The sequence below is a fragment of the Hibiscus syriacus genome, unplaced genomic scaffold, assembly GCF_006381635.1.
Source record: "Hibiscus syriacus cultivar Baekdansim isolate YM2019G1 unplaced genomic scaffold, ASM638163v2 tig00110569_pilon, whole genome shotgun sequence".
NCBI classification, from domain to species: domain Eukaryota; kingdom Viridiplantae; phylum Streptophyta; class Magnoliopsida; order Malvales; family Malvaceae; genus Hibiscus; species Hibiscus syriacus.
The window spans coordinates 379,459-391,098 of NW_024062784.1; the positions used below are offsets into that span (position 1 = coordinate 379,459).

At 36.2% G+C, this 11,640-nt stretch overlaps 1 protein-coding gene and 1 pseudogene across 1 annotated transcript; one reads left to right on the forward strand and one right to left on the reverse strand.

The window, feature by feature from the left end:
• Positions 1–434: 434 nt before the first annotated feature.
• On the forward strand, positions 435–2,838 carry LOC120132699. Its single transcript, XM_039149397.1, has 6 exons — positions 435–769; positions 889–1,051; positions 1,178–1,354; positions 1,444–1,527; positions 1,781–1,862; positions 2,093–2,838. Exons 1-6 carry the CDS (start codon positions 435–437, stop codon positions 2,530–2,532), a joined length of 1,281 nt encoding a protein of 426 aa, XP_039005328.1. The 3' UTR covers positions 2,533–2,838.
• Positions 2,839–4,485: 1,647 nt separating this feature from the next.
• Positions 4,486–5,939, reverse strand: LOC120132697 (annotated as a pseudogene).
• Positions 5,940–11,640: the final 5,701 nt, after the last annotated feature.

An 11,640-nucleotide genomic window follows, 5' to 3' on the forward strand; every position in this document is an offset into this window, starting at 1 on the left:
CTACCCATTCCACCAACCAGGAAGCATTTGTTAAGGAACCCCTTTTGTTCAATCATTTGTACCCATTTTTTGGCCATTCAGAACCCATCATTTGCTGGTTACTTTCCCCTTTGGCTTTAGCAGATTTTGGAAGCGTTTTTGTCGGGAACATGGTTTAAAAATTGCAGAAACGTAGATGAACATGAGTAATATTATGTGAGGATTTGTCAGTTTTTAATTTAATTTCCCTGATTTTTCTCAAAATCCTTATCCGTAATCTATTCGGCGCCTTGCTGTCTTTGTTTCCCTCGGTATTCGAATCGTTTCTTCCTTTCTCTTAATCCCCTTTCAAATTAAAATCTGTGGGAGGTTTTGGTCTGGTTTTAGGGTTATTTTTATTTTTTTTTCCTTTCATTTTTTTTGAACAAATCCTCATCGGATTACTGCGCTTAAAGATGGCTTTGGTTTCAGTTCTTTTGGAGATTTTAAGCAAGCCCACGATTGGGGATGTGTTGAGCGAGTTAATGATCTTTATAGCTCCTTTATGGGTCGCTGTAATTGTCGGTGTTTTTGTTGGATGGACATGGCAGCCGAAGTGGGCATGTATAGGCAGAGAAATGCTGATTGGTTGCTCAGCTTATAAGGATTCATCTCCATCTATAAGTTTTGGTTTCATTTCAAGCTTGAACTCGATCAAATCTCAGTTGCCTAGCTGCATCTCTTGGATTTCAGATGATGAGGCTCAGAAGGATTGTTCTTCTTTTCCACCTACCCTTGATTCCAATTCCAGGTTTGCAACTTCACCACTTGATTTCCCTTTCTGACTTGTTTTTAACTAGATAACAATTGGTATATATTTGGGTTTGTCTTTGACTTTGCTAATGGCTGATATTATTGTAATTGGGGCAGTTCATCACCGATTTCCAAGGGAAAACCCAGTTTTGTGACAAATGAGGATTTAGAACATTTGTGTAATTTAGTTGAAGAAAAAGACGGTGGCCCTGCTTGGATTCATATGATGGATTGCTCTGCTCCAACTATGTATTACCAAGCTTGGGAAAGAGATCTCGAGGTAAATCGAAACCAGTGTATAAAACACCATATGTACTATGCGTGCTCTATGTATCGCTTACTTTTGTTTTGCATCTGTATGGTGATTCATTTGATTGATTGAATTATGCTTTTGCTGTTCTTCTAGGCCGGTCCTACGGAATATCGTAGCCGGACTGTTTTAGAAGATGCCACTCCCGAGATGGTGAGGGATTTCTTTTGGGATGATGAATTTCGACCAAAGTGGGATACGATGCTTGCTAGTGCCGCAACCATGGAGGAGTGCCCCACCACTGGAACCATGGTGGTCCACTGGGTTCGCAAGGTTGGCAAAACATTTATACGGATTCCCTTTCGCGGTTGATTTTCATTGTATTGAAACGTTGTTTCCTAAGTCGTGCTTTCTTTTTGCAGTTTCCTTTCTTCTGTAGCGACAGAGAATATGTGATAGGTCGCCGGATTTGGGAGTCTGGGCGGTCGTATTACTGTGTTACTAAGGTAATCCGCCTTGTCATTACTCCGATTGTCAATTTTGGTTTTAAAACCAATGTCTAGATTGTTTATCACTAAGCTTTGAGCTGCATTGCCATTGATCTGATAGATAACTTGGGTGAATCGGCGTTCTTTTATGAATCTGATAGCAATAACACTGCATGCCATGACAACATCATGTTGAATCTGACAACCAACTTTGTTTTCTCGTTTTCGGTGTACTGAAGTTTAACTCATAGCATGTTACTTCACATTTCAGGGAGTACCGTATGCATCTGTGCCGAGAAAAAGCACACCTAGGCGCGTTGACGTATACTATTCAAGTTGGTGCATTCGTGCAGGTATTGGACTTCGCATTGCGTAGTTTTTCGTTCTTTCATATTTTTACCAGTGATCCTACGAAGTTTGAAACTTCCATTTTACTAGAATGTGAGAAAATTGATTTAGATCGAGTATCAAGCATAAAGGAAAGGAAGATTATCTAACCCTTCCTTTAGATGGATTTCATAGGAATGTCATGGACTATTTATGAAAGCCGACCGATAATTCTTTCATGTCTCTTTTTAAACAGTTGAATCAAGGAAAGGGGATGGCCAGCTTACTGCTTGCGAAGTGTTGCTTTTCCATCACGAAAATATGGGTATACCATGGAAAATTGCAAAGTTTGGAGTGAGGCAATGTATGTGGGGAACTGTCAAGAAGATCGAACCCGGCTTACGTGCGTATCAGAAGGAGAGAGCATCCGGAGTTCTATCCCACTGTGCTTTCATGGCTCAGATAAATGCTAAAGTAAGTGCAGACTATCTAAGATCCTTTGAAAGCAAAAGTAAGGACTCATCAGAGCTCGAAACACATAATTCATCCGAGAAACCGTCGGGAAACAACATTCCCAAACTTTTAGTCGTTGGTGGGGCGATTGCCCTTGCTTGTAGTCTCAATCGAGGACTCTTGACCAAAACTGTCATATTCGGAGTAGCCCGTAAGTTTGCAAACATCGGAAAGAGGTTGTGATCTCGTATATTCTGGTCATCGATTCGGAGTATGTCGGTGAAAGCTAATTGCTGCTGCTACATTGAAGTGAGATGTTGATATCATTGGACGACCTACTCTCCTGCTTTTAAAGGGTCGAAGGAAGGAAGTTCAGATCCGGTGAAATAAAGATTAGATCTTTGGGTTAAAGCATTTGTTCAGATGCTCTCTATCTTAAATTTATTTATTTATTCTCTGGTTGATTGTAGCCCTCAAAAACATCATCTAAATCAGCCTGCAAAACTATCATGGGAATTTAAATTTTGTAAGGTACTGCAAATTCACTGTCTTCTGAATATGATTGATAAGCAAACATAGGAAATAAAATAGGGTAAATTAAAAATTTAATCACCGAATTTTACTATCTCGTCTATTTTTATCACTCTGTTGTTAAATAATTAACGGTGTTAAAAACGACATCATTTTAAAAAAAATAAAATTTTCACGAAAACAGTGTCGTTTTGCATCAATATAACAATTCGTTTTAACATTATTAATTATTTAACGGTTAAGTGACCACCGTTATTTATTTAATGGCTTAATAAAAAAAATCTAATGTATTAAGTTTAGTGAGGAAATTAGCTGACACTATTCTCATATCTAATGGGATAAGGAGATAAATTATCAGTGACCCTATTACCATGTGATTTATTATGTCATGTATAATTATTATCGTCTTATAAGTGATTTTACCCCGATTGGTATTTACATTTTAAATTTTCTGGTGTTGGTCATCGTGATCTACGTATATTGTCATCCTCTGCTGCTGTGCTTAGGTATCCTCGTTACTCTATGAGGTGTCCCTTGCTCATCCTTGCTACTTTTGGTACATAGATTTCGATGTAATTTCCAGACTTTGGAGCAGTTTTATGTATTATTATTGCATGCCTTTGGATGTTGTTTCGGTCGAATTCTGTTATTATTTCCTGTATTATACCCAAATTGTGGAATTAATCCTTATCAATGAATTTGGTTAGTTTTAGTCCATGCAGTTTATAGATTTTGTAATTTTAGTTCTTACATAAACAATGATTGTTACTAAAACAAGTATATTTCAAAGAGCCTCCATTAAAGAGCTTCTGCAATTTCATTTAGCAAGCCCTTGGTGTGTTAAAGACGAGAGAATCTACTATTAAGCAGCAAACAGTCCGAGCTTCGCAATGGGGACTAATTATATGGCTTCCATGGAAACAGCAAGGGCTAAGGCAAGGGCACGGAGCACACAGACAAAGGCCAATGAACCCAGAGAGGGGTCGAGGTGGTTCGTTATCTAAGAGACTTGCTTACCAAGTTAATGAAGCTCATGCTGGTTCAGGCCATAACTTGAGAAGGCCTAGTTTCAAATGTGCACCAGAAGGGCACTTCGGGTTGGAAAAAGAATCAATATGTTCATGATGTCATAAAGGAAGTTTTGGGTGTGAAATTTCTCCATATTGAAGCACTGATCTAAAGTGGTTGACATGAGAAATTGAGTCATTTCGATGTCACTTTACATGAAGGATATGATCCTCAAGATTAGAGACACTATTATAAAAAAATATCGAAATTTATGTATCATAAACTATTAACCTATAAAAAATGATATAAATCTAACACTTTATAAACGAGCAATGGCATAAAAGGTATACACAAACATGAAACAAATACACCAGATCATGCTACAACAGATCCCCATGAGTCATTCAAAAAACAAGGAGTTTGACCAAAAAGTATAGCATGGTTTGTTTACTTTTGTTACAAACTATAAAGTTCACAAAAGTGCATTAAAGTTTATTATTATCCTACAAGTATACCAAAAGGAGAAAAAAAAAGTACGAGTTATCATGAAGTTTTCTTAACAATGATGCCATTTTTAAGAATATGGGTTTTACCTCAATGTCCGAGTTTGATTTGCTATTCACTTTCTTCGATCGGTGTCCATAGGTTTCTCTTACGTTGATGATTAGTATTACAATTCAAACTCATCTTCAAGCTTCAACTGCTCTGCAGCAGCCTCTTCCTCTTCATCACCGATCGCCAAATATGGGTTATGCGCCTCTGGCTTGAATTTATACCCAGTAAACACGTAAAAGGCGAGTGTAGCCAACTCCCCGGCCAACACACTAGTCCAAAAATACTTGTACGAAGTAATAGTCTCCAAAGCATAAACTACAACACGAGTGAAGTAAACATAGCAGATGACCACAATGTAATACTGCCTGAACAGGGTCAACTTCATCAAATTAACCGCAGCTTTCCCATCCGTCCGAGCTGTCTCGCGCAAGTTTTTAATCGACCAAACAATTGGGAACAACACGGCACAACAACAAATGACATCAACAAGCAAGAACACTTGCTTCCATGTGACCCTATCTTCACCGAAAGGCGAGGTCTCATCCACGACAACTTGGGCAATGTTAGCAACAACCTGAAGTGGAATCACAATCATCAAAACCTTCTTTTCCTTGTCTTGCAAGAAGGGTTTCAAAAACGACCAACCAGTGCCGATCAATACGATCAGAGTAAAAAGCATGATCCCTTTCAAGAAACTGAAAATGTAAAACAAAACATCCCAACCATGAGCACTTCCGGTTCGTTTGATATAAGATTTATCCTCTGCTTCGAATATCAGATTAAAAGCTTTCAAAACAAAGACGGCATAAAGAAATGGATTCTAAAAACAGTGAGTCGTTTTTTGTAAAGCATATAGATCCAAATCCCTGCGAGAGAGAAATAAACAAGGGACAAAAGGAAGTAAACCCTAGGGAGAATTGTCTTGCCGGCGGAGAGATAATCCCTGTGGCCATCCCTCCCCTCGAGATTGTACATCGCCGATCGGATGGTCATCGATACTTTGACATCACTGAGACAGTTCGCGAAGACCAGCGCGTACTGTTCAGCGTTGTTTACCGGGACAACTACGTCGAAGCTAAATTTCCCTTTGGCGGCCTTGAAATCGGTGACGCGCTTGACAAGACCCGACTCGAGAACGCACGTGACTTCGCCGTCGGCGAGTTGTTGGAGCACGTGCATCCAGGCGTCCAGAGTGGAGAGGAAGAACCCGATTTTGGCCAAGTCGAGGTCCGGATTCTTGTTCGAGAGAGAGATGCGAGAGACGTTGAGCTCGAGGCGACCGGTGTGGGTGAACCCAAACTGGTCCAAGGGGATTATGGGGTGGGAGTCGGATCGGATCTCCGTGAAACGGATCTCGGAAGAAACGTACGAAACAAAAAGAGAGATCAAAAGGAAAAGCAAAACGGAGCTGCATATCCTGGCCATGGGGGAAACTGAAAGGGTAAAAAAACACTACCGGCGAAGATCTGACAGAGAATTCAGACCTACGAAGAGAAATTAATCTCTCCGGTTTGATTTATCTTGCTTGCTTTGATCGCATCGGCCGGTTGAGTCATACATCGGTGTTTGTTTGGTTGACTCTAAATATTCATAAGTACAAGAAGTATTTATTCGTATTTAGAATTATTCAATGCTGGAATTTGGAATGGCTATACTATTCTATGCTACGTTAAAATATTAAAAAAGTATATTATAATTTTTTATAAATTATAATTATTTTTATTATTGAAAGTATTTAATTTTATTAAATAAATAAAATTATAAAATAATTTTGAGGTTTAATTATAAGATAAATGTCCAAATTATATTATTTTTCTCAAATAGATGTCTAATTTTTTTTTCAAATTATCCAGGTGCCTAACGTTATGAACGTTATTACTTCAAGTGCCATGACTGTAACGATCATTAAAACCTTTATTAAGTGACACGTATCACATTTATTCTTTTTTAAAAATTTATTTAGAAAACATAAAATTAATATTAAAAAACTTAAAAAGTTTGGAATCTAAAAAATAACTCCAAAAATTTTAAAATGTTCCCTTTACTCTAATTGTCGGTCATCTCCGATTAACTATCACGATGAAAAGTCACACATACGTTATCACCCACCCACTCACCAATCATAATTTTTGTAATCATCACAAAAACTCAAAATTTTCAAATTCCTACACTTCGATCCTTCATCCTTAAAATCTCCAATTCCCAATTCTTTCAATGAAAAATTTAATCAACCGTGGCAGTTTTGATGGGTAGTTTGGCTCTTGGTCATTTGATCATGGAAAAGCAACGGAGGGAGAGGGGAACACCGGTTGGAGATTTTTTTTAAAAGATGAAAATAAAATTTCAAAATTCTATAAACATGACACGAATCGTTTAAATGAGTTTTTAAGTGATCGTTAAGCCGAAATACCTAATAACGCTTGTAATATTAAATATCTGGATGATTCTAAAAAATCTTGAGATGTCTATTTAAAATTTTTTGTATAATTTAGACACTTATTTTATAATTAAGCCTAAAATTAAAATCCCAAATTGATAAATGGTCAACTAAGCTACCTCTATTGATTGGTACAGAATAAACATTGTGTTTAATTTATTTTTATATCCTTAAATTTTTGACATCGAATAATAAGTGATATTAATTAATTTGGCATTTTTTAAATTTGGAAATTGAAAATATTTAATAGATTTATTTTATTAATTTGTCTGGCCTTGATTTTAATATATATAATAATATAATATAGTATAAGGTGATGGATTAATTAATTAATGAGACTGTTACGGGCACATATTCATTCAGCCTTTCATAATACTAGAGCGCAGGAGATATGCAGGTGAACCTTCTAATCACTAAGGTGGCGTTTAAAATTGGTCGGAATTAGAATTCAATTCTATCACTTTCTCATGTTTGGTTCAAGTTTTTCAAGGGAATTAGTATCTCTTATGGAATTCAATTCCATCAAATGAGGGAAAGTGAATTTCATCCAAAAATGGATGAAATTCAATTCCCTTGTTGGAGGGAATTGAAATTTGATCATACTACCCTCATCAATCCTTTGATAACTTATTCATATATTGAATAAAAATATTTTTTATTATTTCGGGTCGGGTTTCTAATTCATATATTTGGGTCGGGTCGGGTCGGGTTTAGGGTGAAAAAAACCCGGACCGACCTGAAAATATATATAATTCAGGTCGGGTCGGATTAAGTCACTGTTTTTATTAAATAATTTTTTTTTATTATTTCGGGTCGGGTTGGATTTCTAATTCATATATTCGGGTCGGGTCGGATGAAACTTTATTTTGTTCGGGTCGGGTCGGGTTTTTTAAGTGTGATATTCGGGTCGGGTCGGATTTTTTTAAGTGTGATATTCGGGTCGGGTTCGGGTTTAGGGTGAAAAAAATCGGACCGACCCTAATATATATATAATTCGGGTCGAGTTGGAATAAGTCACTGTTTTTATTAAATAAAAATATTTTTTTATTATTTCGGGTCGGGTCGATTCGGGTCGGATGTAACTTTATTTTGTTCGGGTTGGGTTTTTTAAGTGTGATATTCGGGTCGAGTCGGGTCGGGTTTTTTAAGTGTGATATTCGGGTCGGGTCGGGTTCGGGTTTAGGGTGAAAAAAACCGGACCGACCCGAAAAATATATATAATTTTACCTTATATATTTAGGAATAATTACAATAATACCCCTTTATATATAATTTTTTTAATTAACTCAATGTTTTTATTAAATAAAAATAATTTTTTTATTATTTTGAGTCGTGTCGGGTCGAGTTTCTAATTCATATATTGAATAAAAATAGTTTTTGGTATATTTTTTGGTAACTAATTAACATACTCCGATTGGAATGTATCGAAATATTGCTCTATCTTTTGATAACTTATTAACATATTTTGATTGCGATGATTTTAATTTATAATGTTTATTACAATGATTTTTATAATTTATTGAAATGAATAATCAATTAATAAAATGAAAATTTAATATTTTTTAATTTTTTATAATATATTACTACATGTAAGTTGTAAAATAAACTAAAATAAAGTAAATAAACTAAAACAAAAAAAAGAAAGAAAAAAAGGGGCAATTCTATCTTTTTACATTATTAAAATCAAATTCATCTGACATGTCTGCGAACCAAACAGAATATGGAATTGGATTCCAATTCCTGCCAACCAAACAGAATATGGAATTGGATTCCAATTCCTACAGATTCCAATTCCTTCACAGATTCTAATTCCTTCATAAACATTCCAGCGAATCAAACGCCACCTAAGTGTTTGGTGGGCATGTTGAACTTGATATAGGGACGGCAAACAAGTATAATTTTGTGAATTTTGTATTGTACTTGTATTGCTTGGGACGGGGATGAGTATAAATTTAGGTGAGTTTTGATGTAAAAAGTCATATTCGTACCAGTGGGTAGATGATGGATTTAAGTCTTTACTCGTCTCGCATCCTTCCACTCTGCATCCACCTGCCCTAACTATCCACCATATAAAATTTGGATCATTATAAATTTAAGTTTAATCCCAAAGATTATTTTGTAAATATTAAGATTTTGTAGGACATGATATGTAATATAACCAAATTTTATAGTATAAACATTTTTAAAATTAAAGTACGTCGTTTATCCTATCTCAAATTGGTGGGTATAGATAGGTACAAACATGTACGGAATGGATGGTTTGTATCTAATTAGATAGTAAGTGTAAGGATGAATTTAAAAAAATACTCGTGTGGGTAGATGTAGATTTAAAATATTTACCCATTGTGGATGGTAGGTAGGTGATGAATACGAAAATATTAGATGAGTATGAGGATGAGAGATAGAATATTCGCACCCGCCCTGTCCCACCCGTTTGTCATCCCTAACTTGATACCATACTCATTCCAACCAGTTTTAACAGCTATGCAGTCATCACCTGAGACTACAAAACTGTCTTCAATTCAGGTGTTTGTGCATGAATCTGGAAAAGGAAAAAGGCACCATATTAGCATTTAAAAGCACATGTCAAACGAGTTTAAAATTTTAACCTATACATGCAAACGCACCTGGGTCTATTCCATCTGTGTTGGGTGAATCAATGGGTGCAATAATGGTCAAGTGTTGGATAATTATATGGATAAAACAACAAAATTGGTTATAACTAAACCGTGACCGGATTGACCTGCTGTATATGGGATGAACGTTCCATGATGGAGGAGTTAACCATTGTGAGATTCGATATCTAGACCTGATTGGAATACATGACCTCGATCAAGTAGGGCCTGGTTGAATTTAATGTGCCCTCTTTGAACTTGTTCCACCAGTATGCACCTTGCCCATCGACGGTGCCGTTGTTACCTTAAGTTAAAAACACATTTTTCCAAACTGGACTTATAATAAAATGGTCACTCTCAGTTAGCGGTCGTTAGTAGGGTAACGGAAGATGATGGGTCTTGGTTTCGAGTTTACCTGTAATGACGACATCGGTGAAGTTGGTGCCAAAAATAAGACTGCTGAACCTTTCACCGGCGGCGTCTCTTCCCCTCCCGTAAGAAGGCAGAACTGGAAGATGAGGCCACTCCGATCCATCCTGTTTATGTTTTTTATTGCATTAGAGATAAATCCATAGTTAATGACTGGCTATAATTGTATTTATTTTCTTCCGGTTCAATTTTCTCGAAGTTGAAGTGTGAACACACTACCTGAGCTCCAAGAATAACTGCATCCTTATGGATGAAAAGAGTAAAATGACTGGTGAGGTTAAAGCTCCCCGTTAGCCATTTCCCCGGCGGGACAACAAGCTGTGCACCTCCATCCGCCGCCAGCTGGCTGAGATTCGCTATCGCGGCTTTGAACTCCTCCGTGTTGGACGTTTTACCATCTCCGACTCCACCAAAATCTGTTAAAACCGCGCTGTGTTTCCGACAATTAAGCGCCGGGAACTCGATCACTGTCGCATGCTCGACGGCTCGAAATCCCGCAACGCTCGAACTCAATAATTCCAATAACAATATGGCTGAGATCAACATCTCGATCACCTAAAACAAGAAGCCAACATGCTTAGCATTTCCTCGTTACGTCTTATTTTCATCGATAAGAAAAATAACAATAGTTCGAGAGAAATATAATACGAAAGTATAAATCTCAGTCGAGCATGTTGAGAATAAGATATTCGACGTGGGATTTTCTCGAGAAAAGAAAAAGAAAAGGAAATATTACATGGGATTTCCTTGAGATCTCCATAGCTGAAAACAAGTGAGATCTGTACACTTGTGCTTCTTGGGAGAAATATAACTTATATAGAGAATGTTTTAGCGTGCAGCAGCTTGTATATGGTAAGCAGAATCACGAATGATATATTGGTTTAATGGCATAACTATGAGAATTAATTAAATATAATAAATAAATTTATTTTAAATACTCTAAATTATTTGACAATAAACGCTCAATCAACCTGCTACAATCACTATTGCTCAAACCCGTGAACTTTAAGAACAATAACGACTTGTTTAGTAACAACAAAATAACTTGTATTTTGAATACTTTCATACTTTTCCAATTGTATGCAAGACTAACGTTTTCATAATTCTACTATTATATTATACTATAAAATATATGTATGCGTATAAATTATGCATTCTTTATTAAAGTAGTAACAATTCGAAAGTTGAGTGATTAAGATTTAAGATACTATCAGACAGAAGAATAACAAGGTGGAGTGAAACAAATTGATATGACATTCTTTTCATATTCTTAAACACTCGACAATCTCTTGGATGACAATATTAAATAGATTACCTATTAAGGACAAGTTATTTTCTTTTGAAATAAATATTGATGTTGGTTGTGTGAAATATAACTTATATAGCAATGGTTGGCGTTCATTAAAAAAAAGTTCGTTCTAAATAAAAAATTTGTTTTGTTTTAAAAAGTTCACATTATTTAAAAATAAAAATAAAAACTCTAATTTTATATTATTAAAATAATTTATTATGATATCACTTGATTTACGATTATAAAGTACTTTACTTGTTTGCAAGTTGGAATTGCAAGAGTTGCTACGGCGTTTGGTGAGTCTACGATCCCGGAGATCCGTCCTTCGCAAGGGCAGCAGGATGGCAGAAGGTAAATCTGATGATCACCATTGTTTCTTGTAGATCAGTAAAAGTCTTAATTTCTTTAAGGCAACATACCTGTTCTTTCGAGTACTCGAACTTCGAGAGGTAGTCGATTGCATTGAGTACCGTGCGTTTGTATGC

Coding starts and splice junctions, on each gene's coding strand:
- LOC120132699 (XM_039149397.1), top strand. CDS start 435: ATGGCTTTGGTTTCAGTTCTTTTGGAGATTTTAAGCAAGCCCACGATT. Junction 1,528..1,780: donor CGTATTACTGTGTTACTAAG/GTAATCCGCCTT, acceptor TTCACATTTCAG/GGAGTACCGTATGCATCTGT. Junction 1,863..2,092: donor AAGTTGGTGCATTCGTGCAG/GTATTGGACTTC, acceptor CTTTTTAAACAG/TTGAATCAAGGAAAGGGGAT.